This window comes from Eumetopias jubatus, unplaced genomic scaffold, assembly GCF_037043125.1.
Source record: "Eumetopias jubatus isolate StellerSeaLion01/CBP00866 unplaced genomic scaffold, mEumJub1_p1.0 scaffold_9, whole genome shotgun sequence".
NCBI classification, from domain to species: domain Eukaryota; kingdom Metazoa; phylum Chordata; class Mammalia; order Carnivora; family Otariidae; genus Eumetopias; species Eumetopias jubatus.
Genome location: NW_028274815.1, coordinates 78,679,342 through 78,702,842, shown reverse-complemented (window position 1 = coordinate 78,702,842; position 23,501 = coordinate 78,679,342). Strand labels below are relative to the sequence as shown.

Here is a 23,501-nt window from a genome sequence, read left to right as displayed (position 1 = left end):
ACTGATGTCACGTGATCGCCCCCGGAAGCGCGGCCTGCTGGCTCAGTTCTGGTTGAGCTTGGGGCGCAGGGGAGTTTCGGAACTATGGCGAAGTCCGGGAAGGAGCTGGATGGTCAGAGCGTGGCTGCATTCACGGTGTTAAAGCGGGCGGTGGAACTAGACTCGGAGTCCCGGTACCAGCAGGCTCTGGTGTGTTACCAGGAGGGGATAGACCTGCTCATGCAGGTTCTGAGAGGTGAGCAGGGAGCGGTGGAGACAGGACTAGAGGAAAGGAACTGGATCCCGCTGTGTCTGGGGCGGAGTGAAAGTTTAAAGTCCTTCTTGTGCACCACTAGGAAGCAGTCAAATACGGAAGGTGGATATTCTACAGAACAAGTGGACTGGTTTCTTTTATATCTTTAATAGATTGATGTCATTAGAAAAGAGGGGCAATACTCTAGGTTTTTAAGAGACAGAATAAAATTAGTATATAAACCTTGATAGGACTAGTTTTGAACGAAATGTAAAAGACATTTTTGGATCAGTTTGGGAAGTTTGAATATGGATTGGGTAACACCCAAATTACTGATTTTGTTCAGTATGGTTTTGTCGAAAACTGTCTTTGATTTTTAGAGATGTAGACTGAAGTGTCTTGGGAAGAATTTGTCATGATGTCTGAATTTAATTTTAAGGAAAAAAAAGTTGGAGCAAATGTGGCAAAATGCTAACAATTCTTAAATCTATGTGATGGGTAATAAGGGTGTTCAGTACACTATTATTACTTTTCTGTTTAGATATTTTGGTTAGAAGTAAACAAAAATAAAATCAGGTAGCGGTAAAAAAAAATTCTAAGAAACGTGTGTGCTGAAATTCAGTGTGAGAAATGCATAGTGGGTGAGGCAGCGAGACTTTATCTGTCATGTAGTTATTCAATGTTGAGAAGTACCCAAATAACCATTAACAACTAGTACAATCCCTGGCCCATAGCAGACACCCAGTAATTAGGTATTAAACTGATTTAAGACTAGCCCCTGCTCCCCACCCTCTGGAGCTTCTCTTCTGGCCTACGATCTCCCCTGTGTGCCTTTTAGCCTAAGTGTTACAGAAGCTTTGAAAAGACAGCAGAGGGCGCTCTTCAAGGATGGGTGCTTTTGTCAGAACTGTAAAACTACAGGGGCGCCTGGATGGCTCAGTCGGTTAAGCGACTGACTTCAACTCAGGTCGTGATCTTGGGGTTCTGGGATAGAGCCACGCATTGGGCTCCACGCTCAGCAGGGAGTCTGCTTCTCCGTCTCCCTCTGCCCCTCCCCCCACTCGTGTGTGCCCACTCTCTCTCTCAAATAAAATAAAATCTTAAAAAAAACTATAAAACTGCCTTGGGAAAGCCCATTTGATGATGATGATGATGATAAGAATAGTTACATTTACGAGTGCTGAGTGCTCGCACTGTGCAGAGTACATCAAAATCATAATCTTGTTTCATCCCTACAATCGCCCTATGAAGTAGGAGGTGATGTTATCCTCATTTGCAGCATAACATTAAGCTTTTCAGTTCCACCACAATTATTAGAGTAACAATTGGAACCCAAGGCTTTAAAGACTCTGGTATACTGACTGCCAAAAAGAGACAGTGTACAGTGTTGGTCAGGGGAGCACTGCTCAAGTTCTGGCACTCTGGGAATCTGAATCAGGAGAATCAGTTTTGCTCCAGTTTGCTCCGCTGATTCTACAGAGGTTATAGAGACAGTGATGTAATCTTACATATGAAGATAGAAATGCAAATAACTCTATATTGGGAAGAAGTGCCAGGAGAGGGTATAGACAAGTACAATGAGGACTTAAACAATTAAAGGTCATTTGGGGGAGGAAAGGTGGAAGTGGCTTTTGACAGGGGCTTTGGAGAAGTAGAATTTCAGAAATGAAATTCAGCTAAGTGTTTAAATTCTGTCTGTGCTAGTTTACCAAATAAGTGGTTCAGTTTGGTCCCAGCATGTGTCTGTAGAGGAAGAGTGAGAAGTAAAGTTTAAAGGTAGACTGAGGCTTGGAACACAGTGTGGATGGCCTTGACCGCCAGATTTTAACTCATTCCATAGACAGGGAGAAACCATTTAAAGTTTTTACAAAAGAGTGATGTAATTAAAGTTGCATGTAGGGATTGTCTCTATTAGGAATATGTTCTTCTCCCAAATATTTGTATAGCATATTCCCTCTCTTTCCTTTTGTTATACAAATATTACCTTCTCTGCTCTTTCTCTGTGTCAAGTAAATAAAATCTTTTAAAAAGGGGGGGCCTGGGTGGCTCAGTTGGGCATCTGCCTTCAGCTCAGGTCATGACCTCAGGGTCCTGGGATCGAGCCCCACATCCGGCTCCCTGTTCAGTGGGGAGCCTGCTTCTCCCTCTCCTTCTGTAGCTCCCCCTGCTTGTTTTCTCTCTTTCTTTCTCTCTCTCTGTCAAATAAATAAAATCTTTAAAACAAACAACCCCCCCCAAAAAAATATTACCTTCTTTGTGAGGCCTTCCCTGACCTTCTGTATAAAATTACAACCCCATCCTAGGACTCCCTTATCCTTCTTCCTTGTTTTATTTTATTTAATAGCACTTATCACAATCTAACATACGTATTTTACCAATTTACTTTTATTGTTGTCTTTCCTCCCACTTGAATGAAAGAGAACAATTGTGTCTATACTAGGCTTGAACAAGCCAGAACATATATTGTGGTTAATAAAAGAAGTTACACATAAGGAGAGGAAGAGGGCTAGAATGAACCCTGTGGGGTCACAGTTATGATCATGAACTTGTGGTTTTTAATATATATGCAGATGGATAGACACAGAAATAAATGCAGATGTACGTGTGTGTTATTAACCATACATATACGTTCTAGCCACGTTGACTAAAAGGGTCTAGAAGTAGTGACAGGACTTCCTTAGTGGCAACGAGTACACTCAGCACCCAGAATTGGATTTCTTCATACCATTCTCCAACAAAGGAATCAGGGCTTCTTGGAAAAATGGTTGATTCCAGGGCTGGGGCATGGAAAACACAAGATGAGTTTAAAACATTTTGCACCAGAAAGCAAGGAAGTGCTCAAAATATGATGGGTCATGTTGAATGGGCAGGGGCCAACACAAAGGAGCTCTCAGCTCCTTTTTTTATCAGCCAAAGCTGATAAAATTAGAACAAGAAAATAATAGTGTTGTCATTTGCAATGACATGGATGGAGCTACAGTATATTATGCTAAGCGAAGTAACTCAGAGAAAGACAAATAACCATATGATTTCACTCATATGTGGAATTTAAGATACAAACCAGCAGAGAGAAAAAAAAAAAAGAAGAGGGAGGCAAACCAAGAAACAGATTCGTAACTATAGAGAACAAACTGATGGTTACCAAAAGGGAGGTTGCTAGAGGGATGGGGATTAAGGAGTGCACTTGTGATGAACACTGGGTGATATATGGAAGTGTTGAATTACTATATTATAATCTGAAACTAATATTACAATGTATGTTAACTAACTGGAATTTAAATACAAACTTTAAAAAACCAATAGTATTGGATTACAACCCACAGACTAAAATAAATATGCATGAGTCCATTGAGTCCATATTGATATAAATCAATCATTGCATAAATAAACAGATGGAGGAGAAGGGACAGCTCTTCCTTACAGTAGCATTCCAAATTTATAAATAGGAATGATGGAAATAGAAAATCTGTTTGACAGACACTATAGTGATAATTGTTGCAGGCGAGGACCATCAATGGATGCTAAAATTAGTGGGTCAGAGTGATGAGAAACAAGGTATCTTCCCACAAGATACTTACCAATTACAAAGGACAAAATAGTGATTTTACAGCGGAGTAGTCTCTTCAATGACCATGTGATCAAAGTTAACATTGCCAATAATAACACATATTGACATCATGTACCCACTAAGAAGGGCATGCTTTCATGATTTTCTTGCCAAAAAGGCATAACCTCAATCTAATCATGAGAAAACACCAACAGCCCCAAATGAGAGACATCCTACAAAATAACAACACGGTTTTCCCCAAATGTCAAAATCATAAAAGGTAGAGAGAGGCCAAGGACCTATTACAGATTGGAGGAGACCAAGAAGACATGACAAGTAAATGCTGTGTAGGATCCCGAACCAGAAAACAGACTTTCTTTAGAGGGAAAATTGGTGGAATACAAGTAAGGTTTGTGGATGAGTTAATAGTGTATCAGTGTTAATTTCCTAACTCTGATAATTGTACTATACTTACATGGTATGTTAAATTAGGGGAGTCTGGGTGAAAGGGTACTGCACCATTGTATTGCAATTTTTATATAAATACAAAATTAAAATATTTTTAAAACTGGGAGTTTAAAAATGAAATTATTATGGAAAATATAAGCAATATCAAAAGGAAGGAATGAAGAAACCAGAAGTGATTTGGTGACTGATTGGGTTTTGGGGGGTGGGGCTTGGGGTAAAATTTTATTGATAATGTTATTTAAAAAATACCTTACATTTTTGGGGTGTCTGGGAAAATGAACTATAATGGGGAAATCTGGAAGAGAAGCTGGTTTTGTGGAAGAAAGATAGGTATTGTTTGCTATGTTTTGATTATGCTAAGATTTCAGACTTGTTGATTAGGACAAAATAGTTCTTAGACTCACATTTGACATGTAATAAGCCACCTTTGTCACCTCACCAAATTTGGTGTCCCCGCCAGTGAGACACAGTATCAGAATCTCCACTCCTAAATAAAGCTGTTTCAGAGACTTAGTGTAAAAATGAAGGTCTTGCAAACCATGCTTAAGGATAGGAAATTTGTGGAAGACTTGAGAAACTGGAAATTATGCCTGTACTAAGTAGAAAAACTATTTGGAAATTTGAGAATGTATTTTTTTAAATTTGTAGGTACCAAAGATGATACAAAGAAATGTCATCTCAGAAAACAAATTACTGGCTACATGGATAGAGCAGAAATAGTGAAGAAATACTTGGATCAAGAAAAAGAAGGTAAAGAGGCTGATTATAGAATGTGTCTATAAGCTGTTGTGACAAAGCCCATTTCCTGCAGTGTTTCTGGCTCTGCCTTTTGGAACTCTTTGTTGTCTGGACCGTCTATCCCTGGGAGCCTCCAGGTTTACTTTGCATTTCCACTTCCCTATACATAAGCTGTCCTTAGCTTTTTTGGGAGGATCCTGGGGGGGAGGTGGTTTTCACATACCCTGTTGAGAATCTGATGAGAGCTATACGTACTGCAGAACTCTGCATGCTGTTTTAAGGAATTCACAGATCCCCATGAAGCTTATGTATGGATGGCAGTTGAAATAATACTACACAGAAATAGAGAATGTAAATCCTGTATTTTATTTGTATTTCCCTTTGTAAAATGACTAAAATGTTGAAGTAGCTAAATAAGCTTCTGGGACTTCTTTAGGATTTTGTTGTGAATCAGAACATTTCAATGTTGCAGTTCCATGACTGGAGAGGCTGTAGGTATCCTTCCCTACTTATTATTAGTTCTCTACTCATGAGCATGCAGATTACAAATATATGTCTATAAATGGTCATCGCCACCTTTGTCTGGCACACTCCGCTTTTTTTTAGCCAAAGTTACTGTTGCCCTCAAAAAACCAGTGCCTCCAGGGGCGCCTGGGTTTTGCAGTCGATTAAGTGTCTTACTCTTGGTTTCAGCTCAGGTCTTGATCTCAGGGTCGTGAGATTGAGCCCTGTGTTGGGCTCTGTGGACAGGCAGCACAGAGTCTGCTTAAGATTCTCTCTCTCCCTCTGCCCCTCCTTGCCCCCTGCTCTCTAAATAAATAAGTAAATAAATAAAATCTTTCAAAACTTTATTAAAATAAAAAAAAAACAACAGTGCAGCCCTCACCCACCTCTTCCTAGTATTCTGTATGAGCCCATACCCTGGGTACCTCTCTCCCGGAGCTCCTCTGTGGGGTGGAAAAATAGTGTTTCCTTCACCCTAAACTGAAATGTATAATGAAATTTCCTTTTAGAACATGGGTGAAATATAGTACCATCAGCATTGTGGTTTGAATACATTGGGTTAAATTAACCTATGGTGCCAACTTTCCTTGAAAACTGATGCATAGTTACTAACATTATATTTGTGGAAACATTAGGAACGGAATCCAAACTACTGGTTTTTAAACAAACTTTAAATATGCAACCATCATATAAGTTAGAAACTACCATTAGGGGTCAGATTTTAAAAAAATCTTAAAGGTCTTTGATAATAAATTCAATAATTATTCATTTGGAATTAACAAAACAATGTAACTATTTTTCGGATCCTGTGGCATCCTAGTCTTTGGCTTGGGTTGTTAAGAAGCATAAATTTCTGCTTAAAATACTCTATAAGTTCTTCTAAATTCCATATAATACTGCATTTATATGTTTAATACTTTAGCTATTAAATTGAGGACATAAAAAGGCTTAAATCTGAAGAGAAGGACAAAGTAGCCCCTGAGTTCTAGCTTATGGTTCTACTTATGGTGACAGAATGTCAGCTATCATTTTACATATAGGCTTCTCTTGAATAAACTGCCTGGTCTATAGGATTCGACTCAAGAACCTGTTCCAAGAAATCTCTGGACTTTCCTACGTTGCCTCCATGAAGGTAGAAATGACTTAGGGAATTGTTTGCCTTATTTATCTCTGTATTTGTAGCATCTTCCATTGTGTCTCATATATATGTAGTAGGTATTCAGAAATGTTTGCTGAGTGGAGGAGTTAAAAAAAAATTTAACTCTTGGGGCACCTGGGTGGCTCAGTTGTTAGGCGTCTGCCTTCGGCTTGGGTCGTGATCCCAGGGTTCTGGGATTGAGCCCCGCGTCGGGCTCTCTGCTCAGCAGGAGGCCTGCTTCTCCCTCTCCCACTCCCCCTGCTTGTGTTCTCTCTCTCACTGTGTCTCTCTCTGTCAAAAAAAAAAAAAAAATTGTATCTGATCCTGATTAATCACTGTATGTAAATATGTGTAAGAAGAAAATAAATGGTCACTGGTTTTATTATTGAAACTTGTGTTTTGTAGATGGAAAATATCACAAGCAGATTAAAATAGAAGAGAATGCAACAGGTTTCAGTTATGAGTCACTTTTTCAAAAATACCTTAATGAAACAGTTACAGAAGTTTGGATACAAGATCCTTATATTAGACAGAATCATCAGGTAGGTGAAATGTACAAAAATATGATGAAATGTTATTTGAAATGTATGAGTTAATAATAACCTATCCTGATGTCTTTCAGCTATATAACTTTCTTCGATTTTGTGAGATGCTTATTAAGAAACCATGTAAAGTAAAAACTATTCATCTTCTCACCTCTCTGGATGTAGTAAGTATCTGGAAGCATTTACTCTTTCTTCATTAACTTTATTCAGTTATGAGATGTAGTTTGAGCAAGGAAAACGTGGACACCGCTTCAGCTAGAACTATTTCTTTGGGAATTATCTAACAATAGGCCTAAAATATCTTCCAAAAAATGTTGTTGTTTTTTTTCTGATTTTGTTGTACCTTGCATTTGGCCACTTTGCTCAACTCTCTGATTCAAGTAGTTTTGTCAGTTTAGTCTCTTGGATGTTCCAGGAGATGATCACATGTCTGCACTGTTGACAATTTTGTCTCTCTTTACCAATGATTATATCTCTTTTTCTTGATTTATTGTATTGGCCTTCTGGTGGATCATAGAATGATAGTGAGCATCTCCATCTTGATTTTGACTTAAATAGGAATGCTTCTAAATAAACCAGATTTCTAGGATTAACTTGAAAAGAAAGCTGAGTAACTAAAAATCTGAATAACTAAACAGCATTACTAAAATACATTTTAGGAGATGGGACAGAATTGTGTTATGTACACATTAGAAAAAAACAATTATTTTGATAAAAACAAGTGCTATTATACTATTTCATACTCTGGTTGCTTCTCTGAGATAATAGACTTTGAAACTAGTATAGAATCTTTCCCGTTTTAATTCATCCATGATATACACTGCACAACTTAATGATAATTTAAAATGATAATAATTGAACAGAAAATTGCATTCTTCCTATTAACAGGGTAGTGGGAAACAGCAGCAAAGTAGTGGCCTGCAAGAAATAAAAGAGTCACTCCAGAATTACGGTGTGTTATTGGAATTAGAATATTCTTCTTCAGTACATGACCGAGAAATTAGGTTAGTGTATAGCAATATTTTAATTTTTATGCAGTTGAAAATACTTATTTTTATTTCTTTTAATAAGTTTTTAATTAGTTTTATATAATTACATGTAAATATTCAATTTATTAAAATTTTAAGTAAAGCTCAATTTTAGTATCTTTTCACTTTTGAGAAAAAAAATCTGGCTTATTATGTCTTGAGTTTCATATTTCCTAATGGAATCAAGTTTACGTGTTCTATTTCATGTGAGAAGAGGAAGTACTTTTCTATTCAAGTATACATACAGTGTTATGGTATTGGGATAATTTTCTTTTCTGATGATAATAGTTAATATTCTGATCTTAGTATTTACTTTTTACAGTTTATTAAATAATCTCATAGGTGTGACAGTATGCTACAATGTCTATAAGGAAACAGTATATGCAGGTATTTTAGTAGTGTGTTCTTCTGTTTAACACAGTGGCTTTCATATGTTTAGAGTAACTGCTGTTGGAATCCAGAGCTCTTCTTGCTTATGTCCCCCATCTCTAGGTAGGGGAACCCCTGCAGCACACCATAGTCTGCCTGAATATACTTAGAACAGGAAAGTTTTGTCAGAAATCTGAAATTCTAGAGTAAGATTAATTGAATTATCAAACTTGTTACCAGCTAATCAAATCAACTAATGGTTCCTTTGGACGTTTTTATTTCATTGTAGACATAGCCCATGAGTAACGCCTGGTTTGGTTCAACTCATGCCACTGCAGAAAGTGGTTTTCTATGTTAGGGGTAAATGTTGCTGATGCCTGCTACACTACACCTTTGATAACTGTCTGAGTTAAATGTCTGGAGTATAATACTGTAAACTATTTCAACAGGTTTAACAATGGATGGATGATTAAGATTGGAAGAGGACTTGATTATTTTAAGAAACCACAGGTAGGATATAGTCTTATGAGTGAGTATATTACACTCTTTTTGTATCATTTTAACAACATGGCTTTGGGTTTTTTTTAATTAAAAAAACTCTTTTCTTCTTTTCTTAGAGTCGTTTTTCCCTTGGATATTGTGATTTTGATTTAAGACCATGTCATGAAACAACAGTGGACATTTTTCATAATAAGCACACAAAAAAAATATGATGGGTAGTAGCTTAATTTGCATTATATATTTCTATTTTAAGTGAATATTGATTTTGTTACTTTGGATAGATCATTCCTATAATTACAAATTTAACAATAAATTTTTACATTTCTACTAATTTATGGATCCATTTTTTAGTTATGTAACCAACCCTAAATATTTTTATAAATACATTATTCAGTAGATTTACAGTGTTTCCAGTCATAAGGTTAATTTAAACATTTTACCAGCTTGTCTCTTATTTGACTGTTGGAGAATGAATTAATAAACAATGAGCGCCTATTATGAAGATGAATTGGATGTTAATCTTGCCCCTGGGAATTTAGCGTGCAGGAGGAAAAAGCATGGATTAGAGTACTCTTCTAAGAGACAGATGGGCTTGGGGGCCTAATAACCAGGAAAAAAAAATTAATTTTATTACAATTAAGTGTCCCTGGTAGAAATTCACCAACATTATTTTATCCAATATTACCTAACTCCATGAAGGCAGATCAACCTGCTTAGTTATGCAGAGGCATTTTGCAGCTACTTCAACCTTGGCTGGCACATTTGTAAAGCTTTGCAGCTTAGGATCAACTGTTCTGGGTAAGCTCATCCATCCAGACGCCAGTTGACAGGTTGGGGATGAAGACTAGGTTCTGTGGAGATAGGTTGGGATTGGGGATAAAGGTAGAAGTAATGGGCAGTCCAGAAGCTTAAAGAATAAGCTAAGCCAGTCTATGGAGGGAAACAGAAGTACTCGTGTTGAGGAATACACATCTAAACATCTCATCTGGAGAAGACTGAAGATTACATTTAAGATTAAATAGTATGGAGGACCAAAGCCGGTAGAAGCCACAGGAATAAGGTCGGGTAGAGTGGTCCTTGGGTGACTTGGACACCAGGTTTATGTTTTACCTCCGGGAGCCAGCAGTCACCTGACTGAGTTGGCATAAAAGACCAAGAAAGGATTCCAGAAAAGTTCCTAATGTTTTTCTTTAATGTTTTCAGGTTCAGGTGCTGATAATGCTGAACCTGAAAAGACTCAAGCCAGTTTGCCAAGCTTTATTATATGGAAATTCAGGGTCTCAGGAAAGCAAGTGTTGGACCTAATCAGAAGTTACTTTCTGCAAAGTATCGTAGATTATTTTGCCAGGTACCTATCAGCATGTGGAAGCAGAGTGGCTTTTCATTCAGGTGAGAACATGTATTAGACCTCCTTCTTTTCATGTTAAAAGTAACCACTCTGATTTCTTCTAGAGCATGTGAATCTATCACTATAGAGATTCAGCATTTCACAACCCTATGAAATTAACTTTTATCCAACCAACATAGGAATCCTGCCTAAGAAATACTGATATTTAAGGAAGAGCGTCCATCCATTATTTATAATAGTGGATAAAGCAATAATGCTATCTATTATTCTAGGTATTTGAAATCTATCCCAGATCCAATTAGAACATCAGAAGACTACCATATGCAATTTACTTATTAAATACATCAAGAGGGGCGCCTGGGTGGCTCAGTCGTTAAGCGTCTGCCTTCGGCTCAGGTCATGATCCCAGGGTCCTGGGATTGAGCCCCGCATCGGGCTCCCTGCTCTGCGGGGGGCCTGCTTCTCCCTCTCCCACTCCCCGCTTGTGTCCCCTCTCTCGCTGTGTCTCTCTCTGTCAAATAAATAAATAAAATCTTTAAAAAAAAAAATAAATAAATACATCAAGAAATGTGCAAGAACTGTATGAGAAAACTATAAACTTTGTGGAAAAATGTAAAAGAAAACTAGGAAGACAAATTATATTCTTGAATGGGAAGGCTTACATAAGATGTCATCTCTCCCTAAGTTAATTTATAAATTAAATGACAAAGAGATTAACACTAGGAGACTTGCTTGACCAGCTATAAAGACATAAAGTTACTATATATATTTTTAATGTATGGGCATAAGAATGGACAAATCAGTGGGGTAGAATAAGGAGCCTGGAAACACCTGAGAGAGAAAGTAAATGTGTGTATGGGTCCTTAATGCACAACAAAGATATGGTTCATATTAGTGGGGAAAGGGTAGACTATTCAATAAATGTTTGGAAAAAACATTAGATCTCTATCCCACATAGAGGTTATTCTGTTAAAGAGCTAATTAAATGAAAAAAAAATTTTTTTAAAGCTCCACTAAGTGTACTCAGTATAACACAAAACCCAGGAATTATCAAGGAAAGGAAAAGGCAAAAGATTTGATCCTGTAAATATTGAAAACTTGAGTAGAGAGAACCATAAAAAGTTAACATGACATCAAATTTATAGCATATAGAGAAAGGGTTAATAGTACTAATATATAAGGAAGATAGCCAAATTTTTAGGAAGTGAACTCAATCTTGCCTCTGTTAGCCTCACCAAGGACTTTGTCCTTTTAGCGATCTCTCCCTCTCTGCTGCATTGTTTCTGCCAGTACAGACATTCCCAGCCAGATACCACCCACCCTATTTCTTTGTTCTTGAAGTTCTCTATACAATTTTTTCCCATTTCCTTACCACCCATTAATACTTCAGCTCACTTCAACCAGGCTACCCAGTCACTCCACTGAAATCGCTCTTGTCAAGGTCAACAATGACTTCCATTATTACCATATCCCTTTATATTACTTGATCTTTCAGGAGTAACTGACCCAGTTGGCCACTCCCTTCTTCTTTTTTTCTTAAAGATTTTGTTTATTTATTTGACAGAGAGAGACACAGTGAGAGCAGGAACACAAGCAGGGGGAGTGGGAGAGGGAGAAGCAGGCTTCCCATGGAGCAGGGAGCCTGATGCAGGGCTCGATCCCAGGACCCTGGGATCATGACCTGAGCTGAAGGCAGACGTTTAACGACTGAGCCACCCAGGCGCCCCTCGCCACTCCCTTCTTAAAGCTCTCAAATTCCGTGAAACATACTTTCCTTCTCCTCCACCCTGTCTTTTAAGTATTGGCATTCTCCTAAATTAGATACTAAGTAGTAACCTCTTTTTGTTTTTTTTAATGTACACTCTCCCCCAAGTGATTATACCAGTAATTTCTTAGTGAAAAGCGACAGAAACTGCTCTTACCTGATGTAAGCAAAAAAGAGATTGTAAAGATAGTGGGTAGTTCATACCATCACCACAAGAGGTACAGACTTGGCCTTGGAAGTTCTGCAATGAAAAAAGCCATATCTAGATTCACAACACAGAACCAATCAGATGATACCACTGCTGACCCCAAGGCAAGGCCTGAACTCAGTAGCCTTATTACCACTTCTGTCACTTAAATTATTGGGCACTATACTGCCACTCTTAGCACCTTGCTACCCCAGAAATTCAGACCCTGGTACAACTGCCAGAGAAGGGTTTTCACCATCCCAGGTTCACTTCATCATGATCCATTCAGGGTCTGAAGCAAGTATATCTGATTGACAGAGCCTAAGTCATGTGCCCTCACCCTAGATTCAAGAGACACTAGGAAAGGAGTACAGTGAAAATTTCAGTTTCCATAGAGAGGAGTGTTGTTGGTTTGCCATTTCTGGAGTTCCCCAGGTGAAATTCAAAACTGGCCTCCGTACACTCAGGGCAAGGAGGGACTGAAGAAAGAGGCAGGCCACTTGGTAGATGGGGTTTAATAAGCAACGGAACTTACATATGAGGCTTGTCTAGGGTGGCTACAAGATAAGTAATCTCCGCACATCCCTGCAGAATCTCAAGAGTTCCTGGAGGCCTTGATGGGATTCAAGTCACATATACAATCCAGATAGTCTCAGTAACAAAGTACTCTCTCAAGGCTGAGTCCTTGAAGTGGCTCCTGCTGTGGGAGCAGTGGGCAGAACACACATTTAAGGACAGGGAAGGGTGTAAAGGGCCTTCGATTGCCCATATCCAGTTTAAGGGTCAACTGGCAGTCACATCCTCTTGATGACCTCTCCAACAGGTGGGTTCTGTCTCGCAGCAAGGTTTTTTTAAGTTGGAGAATCCCCCAAAGAGTGAGGGGACTCAGGTGCTAAATACTTTATGCTGTAAGATGAATTATAAAAGTTATAAAATGAATTATAAAAGTTCCCAATTACCCATTTTCATGACTTAAAATAGTATGTATATGCTGTCAACTCCTAAATATATAAATTAAGCCAAAACTTTTCCTTGGAGCTATGATTTCATATATTTAGCTGCCTATTTGGCATTTCCTCTGGCATTTCAGAAGCACATAGTCATTTCAAAATGTAGGATGCTGCAGCTGAACTTTGGAAACACACTCCCCCACTCCCTGTGTTTACTCCCGTCCATCCAATTGCTCAAATAAGAAATCTAGCAGTTGTTCTTGATTCTTCATCTCCTTTATCCTCATATGGAAAGAATCAGAAAATTCTGTGGACTGTAGCTGCAAAACATGCCTTTTCTTTCCAGGTGATGCTTGTTAAATTTCCCTTTTGAATCTTGAAGCCCTTAACACCTTTCACCTGATGATATTCTCGCTCTTGAGAAACAAATGGTATCAGAAAATCATGAGTGCTTTGTTGCCCCAAAGCACATCATATCAGGATTTTTATGCCTTTCTTGGAAAGTAACTTCCACACGTTGCAGCAAATGTAGTGCATAAAAAATATGCCTATGAGAAATCTCTTCAAAATTGTTTATTTGCTGTTTAATATTGCTGGAAAAGAACAGAAGGACCTGCCTATGAAACCTGACTCAAATGAAAAATGGTTAGACTGCCAATTGTGTTTGTCCCCGGAGCCACTTGAAAAGTAAAATCCCTTTCACTTATTCCGCTCCCACACTGAGGGAACCAGTTGCAGGCAAAACCCCATGTGTCCACTCCTGCCTCTTCCCCCCCTCTTTTTTTTAAAGATTTTATTCATTTATTTGACAGAGAGAGACAGTGAGAGAGGGAACACAAGCAGTGGGAGAGGGAGGAGCTGGCTTCCGACTGAGCAGGGAGCCTGATGTGGGTCTCGATCCCAGGACCCTGGGATCATGACCTGAGCCGAAGGCAGACGCTCAATGACTGAGCCACCCAGGTGCCCCCTGCCTCTCCCCTTCTTCATAAAAAAGGGGATGAGATGTGGATCCACTCAGTTACATGAAAAGAAAAGAGCTCATAAGAGCTAAATTCACATGTTAAAATCCTAACCCCGAGTACCTCAGAATCTAACTGTATTTGGAGGTAAGGTCTTCAAAGAGTTATAAAGTTAAAATGATGTCTTTAGAGAAGACCCTAATCCAGTAAAATTGGTGTCCTTATAAGAAGTGGAAAATTTGACACAGGTATGCATACTCAGAGGAAATGTAACAGCACCCGAATTGGTCTTAAGGGTTAATGTGCTTCAAGCTTATTCACTCCTTGCTTGTGGACCTAAATCCCAGTTTGTAGCAGTACTAACCTACTTCCCTTGAGATCCTGCAGACTGCTAGCCTTGAGGAACAAAGAACAAGACTTTCCAGAAGATAAGGCCTGACCACACTCAAAACAGCTTCCACTGACCATGGCATCCTCAGTAAGAGACTCTGGGAGCCTTCATTCCTGGTACAGGGGAAAGAGCCTGGACTGCCTTGGCAGGACGTGGCTTGTCGGGCTGCAGGGGCATCCTTTACTGAGAGACCACCTAGGAGCCTTGATTATTGGTAGCAGAGGATTCTGAAAGATTTTTTGAGGACAGATTAACTGCTAAGCACCAACTTCTGCACATAGCCCCCTCACCATTTCCTGCACCTTCCCTTTTAAAAATCTGTTTCCCCTGAACAGGGAAGATGGGTATTTGAGACGTTAATCTGCCATTTTTCCAGGTTGCCAACTTCCTCAATAAAGCAACCTTTCCTTTCCCACCAACACTTGTCTCTTGAGTATTGGCTTTCAAACGGCGAGTTTGGAACTGGTCCTCTGTCCAATAACAGAAAGACCATGTGAGCATACAGCAAGAAGGCAGCTATCTGCAGGCCAAGAAGAGAGGCCCCAGGAGACACCAAACCCACCAGCACTTTGATCATGGACTTCCTGGCCTCCCGAACTGTGAGAAAATATATTTTTATTGTTTAAGCCACCTGATCTGTGGTATTTTATTATGGCAGCCCTAGCAAAATAATATATACTGCTTTGTTTCCCTTTTTTAAAAGGAATCAGAATTAAACCTTGTCCTGAAAATGGAAATCATCCTTAATTTTTGACAAGGGCTTAACACAATGTCAGCATCTTTTCATGGCTACTGCCAGTATTACCTGTGCTGGGATTCCTGCAGTAGTCTCCCAAATGGCTTTCTGCTTCCTGTTTTCTCTCCCTCCAATCCAATCTCCACAGAGCAGACAGAATATAACAACTGCAGTGTCATTGCACTTAAAATAAGATCTAGGCCTACCTTGGGCTGTTGTCCCTACATGATCTGGTCTCTTCTCTCTGTCCTCATCTTGCTCCATTCTCCCCTTGTTCCCACACTTCAGTTTGCTTATACTTCCTTTGACACCATCAACAACCCTAGCTTTTACTTGCTTTAGGGGTTCCTGTATGCTGTTGGGTGGTAGAGTGTACTGTATAAAAATGGTTGCAATAAGGGTAATTTTTATGACTTTGACATTCCTCCCGTAGAGAGGTGGCTATTGATGTTCTCTCCTCTTGGATTTGGATGCACGTGTGACTATATAAGTTGCTTCCAAGACAAGGTATAAAAGGAAATAGTTTCTCTTGGGCTTTCTGGAGTCACTTGTTCTGGGAATACAGCTACCATGCTGTGAGGAAGTTCAGGCAGCCTTGATTAGGCCCAGGTGGAAAGGAATTGAAGCCCTCAACCCATAGCTCCAGCTGAGCTCCCAGCCAACTGCCAGCACCAACTTGCTAGCCATGTGAGCCATCTTGAAGCAGGTATTTCAGCTCTTTAAGCTGTCCTAGCCAATGCCACTGGATCATATGTGCTATCCCCATCAAAGCTCAAATTGTAGATTTGTGAATAAAATAAATGTTGTTTTAAGCCACTAAGTTTTGGAGTGGTTTGTTAGGAGGCAATAAATAACTGACAAAACTGGGAATACTCTCCTCCCCACTCCACTTTGCTTGGCTGCTTTCTTCTCATTCTTCAAGTCTCCAATGTCCGCTCCCTGACAGCTCTAGCGAGGCAGCCCCTACTATTGTCTGTTAGAACTACCCAGGCTTTTCTTGCTTTATAATTATATACTGACTGTCCACATTTCCTATTAGGCTCCTGTGTCTTAAACTCCGGTCTTGACCTATTAATGGGTGTTAGAATAATTTTTAAAAGATGAAATAAAATCAAATATAAAATGTCAAATAAGTAAATAGTATAGGATAAACGTTGCATTGTAAAACTTGTTAGGTATAGATAATATCTGTGCTAATATATAATATAAAATATATTTTTTTACTCTAAGTTTTTAAGGAATTCAAAAGCCAGTACACTAAACTGTCAATTCCTGAGGTCAGTAAGTCTCTTTCATTCACCATGAACATCCAACTACAAAGTACCTGGCACATAGTAGGCATTCAAAAAATACACAGTAAATACCGTAGAAATCAGAGGAGTATGTGAATGAACTGCAGAGACACGAAGTGGTTGGCAGTGATGTTACTCCTTCAAGAAATCTGGCGATGAAGAGATGTAGAGACACAACAAAACCTTAGGCAGGGGTTCTGGGGAAAGAAGAGACATGAACATGTTCATTCGCTATGTGTAAGGATCCAGTAAGTGGAGAGAGAAAATGTAAGATAAAAAAGATAAGTATTTAATAGTAGAAGGCCCAAACAGGTTGGAAAGGACAAAGATCCAGGTACAACTAGCCCTAAGGAAAAGGTGTTATTTGAGAATGAATGAGAAATGTTGAGAGGAAATAGGGTGCTGCAGGACCTCATTTATGAAGGCCTCCACTGTCAAATTATGAGTCAAGGTTTGTGACAAGAGAAGTGGAGTTCTGAGTTTAAGAAAAGTGGAAACATTTATGAATAAGGCCTCTGAAGAATGAGGGAGTCAATGGAGAGGAACTGAATCTGACACAAATAGGGGATAAATATAAATATGAAATTGGGTTAATCTGCATGATTATGTGAATTTTCTTCCAGCATTGCCTGCCATCTGGGTATGATAGGAGTAAAAAATCAGCTGATGGAATAATAATAAAACAGTGACCATTATAGGTCAAGAGAGAAAAGCAAATGAGAATGCTGTAAGATAAGACAGTATACTTGAAAGAATTCAGGGATGGATAGGAAGGGAGATGAAGCAAGAGATTTGGAGGGTTAAGGGCTTAGAAAAGTGTAATGGGTTAATTTAACAGGAGAGGATGGTCGATAAGAAAGTTCAGCTGACAAATAATGTGGGGGTTAGAGGTGCTGACCATGGCACAGTTGAAAATCCACATGTAACTTTTGACTCCCCAAAAACTTAACTAGTAGCCTGTTGACCAGAAGCTTCACTAGTAATCATCAAGACATATTTTGTATGCATTATATACTATATTCTTACAGTAAAGCTAGAAAAAATGTTACTTAAAAATTGTAAGAGAAAACACATTTATAGCACTGTAAAACATCTTCATATAATTGAAACCATCCAGTTCAAACCCACTATTCAAGGGTCAACTGTATAGTTAAAAGGAAGAATTTTAGAGTTGAAGGTATCAGAGGTGACAAGAAGCCTGGGTTATATTCCTTAGAGGTAAGAAAAAGAACTAACTCAGAGATCACAGTGTTGAATATCATATACACCCCCATGATGGTAACAGAGAAAGGAGTAGATATATGTGTGCTAGATTAAAAAAAAAAAAATCATAGAAGAGAGTATCCTACAGGCCATAAGAAACTATGGACTAGGTGACAATTTCTAATGCGGAATAGTTACTGAAAGAGGCTAGGTCTTTTTTAAAAAGACAAATGATGAGGATGCCTGGCTGGCTCAGTTGGTAGAGCATATGACTTGATCTCTTGATCTCAGGGTTGTGAGTTCAAGCCCCATGTTGGGTGTAGAGATTACTAAAAAAAAAAAAAAAAAAAAAAAAAGACAATGTACTTTGAACATTTTATTATCTCATAAGAACTTAAGAAATTTATTTGGAATCACATTATTCCCTTAATTTTTTCACAGAGAATATTCCATTTACTGTGTAGTTCATCATCTTCTGGACATGTTCTATGTAAAATATTTGTTAGCATAGTAATTTCATTTGGGCAAAACTTACTGCCAATAAAACTTGAATTTAATTTGTCACATATTTCCAGTGGCAACCAATGATCAGGTGCTTCAATATTACAGATTTCAATCCTTCCACCCTTTATGCCTATGAATATTTTAATTTCCAAATGCGACTGTTCATATAATACATTAAAGGAAGTGTTTATACTAAACTTTGGAGTTTTGCCATATATCCACTCCCAGGTCTGTAGTTCCTTGGCTTTGTTATTTATTCCAGGAAACAGTGTCTCATCTGTTGGGTTTATTAGGTTGATATGATTATCAATTTGATGATAAGCAGCATACTCTGTTGCAATAGCATTCATGAGTACTTCACAGGTCAAAGTGGGATCTTTTTCCAGAAGATTTTTTACTATGGAAGGTATGCTAGCAGTGGCATTGCTCCTGATTCCTTGGTAAGGGCTCTTCAGCAAAGACGACAAGAAGGTTCTATTGGTACTACATAATAAAGTGCAGTGGTGATAAGCAGTAGTCCGGCCAATCTTAGAAGCTGTTCCTGAGATTTTAAATTGTCCATCCAGTAAAAGGTCACATCTTTTGGTGGTCTGTACATCCAGCTGGGGTTGGACAGCATTCAGAGCCCTCACAACTAATTTTAGGTTCTGCATTCTATCATACTTTTTTTTGGTTGTAAAAAAAGTCAAATTGATATTACCCATATCATGGTAGACTGTTCCTCCTCCACTTCTTCTCCGAGCCAGTTTTATACCTTCTTCTCTCATCAGATTCAGGTTGCATTCCTGCCAAGGATTCTGATGCCTACCTATTACAATAGAGGGAGAATTTCTCCACAAGAAAAGAACCGGCTTGCCTTCTAGATTCATATGGTCATGGATCCAGTCTTCTACAGCCAGATTTTGATAAACATCACTGGAAATTGACTGTAAAATGAGCCCACTTTTTACTCTGTTCTTAAAGCCAGCTGCTGGGGCCTTGAGGTTACAAAGTAACTGGAAGCAATTCTTCATTGAAAATGGGATCAGCATGCTTTTAAAAATAGAAGACTGGGGCGCCTGGGTGGCTCAGTCGGTTAAGCGTCTGCCTTCGGCTCAGGTCATGATCCTAGGGTCCTGGGATTGAGTCCCGCATTGGGCTCCCTGCTGAGTGGGGAGTCTGCTTCTCCCTCTCCCTCTGCTGCTCCCCCTACTTGTTCTCTCTCTCTCTGTCAAATAAATAAATAAAATCTTTAAAAATAATAAATAAATAAAAATGGAAGACAAATTAATTGGGAAAAAGAAAATTAAATTTTACTTTCTAGCTATTGATTCTTGGTTATTTTAGGTCAACTTTTCCAAGTATCCAGTTGCTTCTTGTCCAGCTTTATCCTTAGTCTTTAGCAACTCTGTAACAGAATACTCAATGGAAATAAAGACAAACCTCAATTTCAGTTGAAACGGAGTAAGGGCACAGATTTTTCAAACAATAAATCTGTAAATTCATTATTTAATATATCTCAAAGCCAAGCAAATTATCTTGAATTCACAGGTAATACATGTTCATTTAAAAAAATGAGAAAATACATATAAGTAAAAAGAACAAAATAAAAGAATCCATAATACCACCCCCTGGAGATAACCAAAATTCACACTTTGGTGTGTACTCATTTTTTTCTGTGCATGCGTAAACACACACATCCCTCCCCCACTCCAAATTGGAACCATACTGTTATTTCATTCAATGTTAAATCTATTTTTACATCAGCTTTAATGTATAATATTTCATTGTCAGATATACCACAGTTTACTACCAAGTCAGTCTCTTAGTTTGTAATTTTAGGTGGTTTCTAGTTTTTTAGTGTTATCAACAATGTATTCATGAATATCTCTGTGGAAAGCTTTAATTATGTCCTTAAAATACTTAAAAAAATAATTCCCATTTGACTTTGAGATTTGATTTACCAGCAGTATAATTCTTTTATTTAGATCAATATTTAATTAGGTTAAATAATTAAACCTGAGGTTAGGGGAAGGGGCAGAGTAGCAGGGTTATACGGAAAGGCTATGTACAATTTCATTATGTTTGGACACTTTACACGTTATTTTTGTTAGCAGTGCTGATGGCAACAGGATGAATACTAGCCAAAGTAATCAAGTATTTTGACTAGTTATGTTTGTAAAGAAACCACTCTATTTCAATTCTGTTTCTTAGGATGCTCATTTTTCTTTAGGTTAAAGAACTGGGATAAAATGGGTTATTAAAGTCCAAAACTCGGCCAAAATCTTTTGTAGTTAAGTAATGTCCTACAAGCACAAATAAGAGAGTCTTCATATTTTCATCACCCTTGATACATTTTGATAAATTACACTACAGAAAAGTTAAGCCAATTTATATTTTCTCTGTCTAGAAAGGTCAGGAGAGGCTTTAATAGAGGGATACTTGAATTGAGTCTCAAAATAAGATGGTCTTTACCAAATTGATGGGGGTAGCATATTCCAGGCATACACAAAGACAGTCATCTAATAGTAAGGCCTGTTTTGGAGACTCCCTCCTCAGGGATGAAGTTACACTATTGGTCTCCTAGCTCCACTGAAACCTATGGCTATGCTGTCCTAGGAAGCTTCTGCAGCCCCACTGAATTGCTTTGTTTAAACTCTGTTCTTGGCTCTGTGTGACTGACTCTGATATAGTCCTTCATTGGACAAATACTTATGGAGTGCCTACTAGGCAAAGATTGTAAAGAAATAGAGAAGGGGAGGAGACAGATTCATGTAATTCTAAAACATTTGGAGTTTTTCTAAAAGCAGCTGGGATCTATTGAAGTGTTTTAAGCAGACAAGCGTTAAGTTAGCCATCATACAGAACTGCCTCTGCAGACAGTGTTCAGCATGGATTAAAGGAAAGATAGACTAGGGGCAGGGAGACCGGTTAATAGACTAATGCAACTGTCCAAGCTAGAGACAATGAGGACCTGGACTAGGGTAGCAGACATTGATGCAAGAGAACTGAGCACGTTCAGATTCTGCCGGGAGTCAGGGAGGGAGGGAGGGCAACACTGGTGAAGGGAGAAGGTCTCTGACAAAGGGGTAGTGCTGGGATCTAATTCAGGCAGGGAAGGAGGCAGCCTTGAACAAGCAAACAGGAAACTCTTCCACTGTGATCCAAGAGAGAAACAGTAAGGAACAGGGGTGGTGGACCATGATACGCTGCCTGATGTCTGTGGATTTGGAGATTCTCAAAGACCTTGTGATATATCCCTCCTTGTCTGCATATGAAGAGTGTGGCAGGATGCAAAGTGATTAAGAACTTACAGTTTTTCCCCCTCATTTTCCTGAGATATAACTGACATATAACATTGTATTAAAGTGTACAACATAATGATTTGATGTATGTATATACTGAAAAATGATTATCACAGTAAGTTTAATTAACATCCAACACCTCACAGTTACAAATTTTTTCCATGTGGTGAGAATTTTTAAGATCTACTTTCTTAGCAATTTTCAAATATGCAATACAGTATTTTTAACTAGAGTCACTTACAGAACTTAACTATTAATTCTGGCTCTGCCACTTGCTAACTCAATAACCTAAGGCAAGTAGTTTAACCTCTGGCTGCTTCAATTGTCTCATTTATAAAATGTTCCTACCTCACAAAATGGTTGAGAAAATTAAATGAGTTAACATGCATAAAGCATGCATGCCTGGCAAACTGAAATGCTCTATAATAGAGTTCCTACCTTCCCATCTCTATTCTTCTCATACCATTCCTGTCATGTGACACGTATTCCCAACAGGAGCTTAAATAGGAAAGCGTGCAAAGATCCCCAACTAAGACACATTAAGGTGCCATTTATTTTAATAAATTAACAATAGTGAAAGATGCTTTGGTCAAAAATGCAACTTGTTAGGGTTCCAGAATTGATCCAATTTATGTATTAGTGCACAAAATAGAAATATCTCTATTCATCCATGCATTGTGTATGCACTGTGAATGAAATACAGCAAAGGTATTAATTCAACAAATCTTGCATCCACTACATGACAGGCATTATTCTAGGCACTTTGGATTGATTTATCAGTGAACCAAATAAGAAGAATGATAAGGACTACATGAAAAAGTAGAGCTGGGAAAGAGGGAATTGGAAATATAAGTGTGAGAGGAACTACACTGTGATTCTAAATAGGGTTGTCAGGCTAGGCTTCATTAAAAAGGTGACATTTGAGCAAAGACCAAGAGAGCTCAGTGAGTTAGGCTGAGAACGTACTATGTGCTAGAAACTGTTCTAGACACCTGAATACATAAACAAAAAGGCTCCTGTGAGGATGTAACATTTCAACTGAGCCCTAAAGGATGAGAAAGAATAGCACAAAGAATGAGGAAACAAAAGGATGGTGGAAAAAACCCAAGTGCCAATTCATTACAAAGAGAACTGAAGTTTATCAACTGGATGTTCAGATCAGCCTGTTAAAATACTCTGTGTAGGACTACTGATAAGCCAACTTATCACAACTTTGCCTGGTGAAGACAGAACCTGAACAAAAGGACTGAGTTATAGGGACTTCAATGTCTGATGGGATGAGCCTTGGCGAAACCACCTTCTCAAAGATCCTGTTAAAGCCAGGATACCCTCCCTTTCCTAGAGAAGGCTTGGATTCATCTGGGACAGATGCATCTCTCTTTCAGTCCTTCAGTAACAGATCAGACCTCCGGCTGAATGATAGCCTTTCTTTAATTGTCAGGATATGGTCCAGCCTTGAAGGCCTGGCGAAATGCTCTTTCTTTAAATCAACTCTGCATGTGACTACTCTCACCTTTCAATGACTGATTTTATGCGATCTGAAGAGAACAATCCCTGTTCTAGGGGAACACTGTGCTCCCACTTTGCATTGCCAAACATGCTTCTTCACTACCGAAAAGAAAGCAAAAAATAACAATCCTATCTATCCTCCCAGGTAGGCCCAGCTTCTTCTAAACACCTTTTTAAGTTATTCTGCCCCATCTTTGACAGTACGTAACTTACCCAGAGTCTCGCAATGGTCATGTGCTTGTTTTATTTCGCCTTCTTGGCTCCCTGTGGGAACTCACAGAGCTGGCACCAACACGTTTGAGT

The 23,501-nt window shown here is 38.6% G+C and overlaps 3 protein-coding genes and 1 long non-coding RNA gene across 12 annotated transcripts in view; 1 reads left to right on the top strand and 3 right to left on the bottom strand.

Moving 5' to 3' along the window:
- Positions 1 to 23,501, bottom strand: part of MRPL30 (mitochondrial ribosomal protein L30) — a 34,713-nt gene extending 11,212 nt beyond the window's left edge. Inside the window, exons 1-2 of one of the 2 annotated variants that reach the window (XM_088026563.1) lie at positions 23,412 to 23,501; positions 12,341 to 12,424 (exon numbers count right to left, since the gene is read on the bottom strand). In XM_088026563.1, coding sequence (XP_087882689.1) covers positions 12,341 to 12,424; positions 23,412 to 23,432 — 105 coding nt within the window. In that variant the 5' untranslated portion in view covers positions 23,433 to 23,501. The remainder of the gene's footprint in view (positions 1 to 12,340; positions 12,425 to 23,411) is intronic. The other variant, XM_028103875.2, reaches the window with a different exon arrangement.
- On the top strand, positions 9 to 19,682 carry MITD1 (microtubule interacting and trafficking domain containing 1). 6 transcript variants are annotated; one of them, XR_015768972.1, is made up of 8 exons: positions 9 to 235; positions 4,896 to 4,997; positions 7,033 to 7,169; positions 7,250 to 7,336; positions 8,061 to 8,176; positions 9,019 to 9,079; positions 10,274 to 10,459; positions 19,176 to 19,682. XR_015768972.1 is itself a non-coding variant. In XM_028103874.2 (7 exons), exons 1-7 carry the CDS (start codon positions 85 to 87, stop codon positions 9,280 to 9,282), a joined length of 750 nt encoding a protein of 249 aa, XP_027959675.1. In that variant the 5' UTR covers positions 9 to 84; the 3' UTR covers positions 9,283 to 10,366. The 6 variants fall into 6 exon arrangements, 2 of the variants coding, with proteins under 2 accessions (XP_027959675.1, XP_087882688.1); XR_015768971.1 differs by lacking the exon at positions 19,176 to 19,682 and adding an exon at positions 15,047 to 16,222; XR_015768970.1 differs by lacking the exon at positions 19,176 to 19,682 and adding an exon at positions 15,047 to 16,222 and having other exon boundaries at positions 10 to 235; positions 10,274 to 14,757.
- On the bottom strand, positions 12,869 to 17,411 carry LOC148163561 (uncharacterized). Its single transcript, XR_015768973.1, has 2 exons — positions 16,771 to 17,411; positions 12,869 to 13,276 (listed from the first exon to the last, which is right to left on the bottom strand). It is a non-coding gene; the product is annotated as an uncharacterized LOC148163561 (long non-coding RNA).
- On the bottom strand, positions 18,277 to 23,494 carry LIPT1 (lipoyltransferase 1). 3 transcript variants are annotated; one of them, XM_088026561.1, is made up of 3 exons: positions 23,412 to 23,494; positions 19,702 to 19,792; positions 18,277 to 19,612 (listed from the first exon to the last, which is right to left on the bottom strand). In XM_088026561.1, exon 3 carries the CDS (start codon positions 19,434 to 19,436, stop codon positions 18,315 to 18,317), a length of 1,122 nt encoding a protein of 373 aa, XP_087882687.1. In that variant the 5' UTR covers positions 19,437 to 19,612; positions 19,702 to 19,792; positions 23,412 to 23,494; the 3' UTR covers positions 18,277 to 18,314. The 3 variants fall into 3 exon arrangements, with proteins under 3 accessions (XP_087882687.1, XP_087882686.1, XP_027959669.1); XM_088026560.1 differs by having other exon boundaries at positions 19,702 to 19,805; positions 23,412 to 23,491; XM_028103868.2 differs by lacking the exon at positions 19,702 to 19,792 and having other exon boundaries at positions 23,412 to 23,490.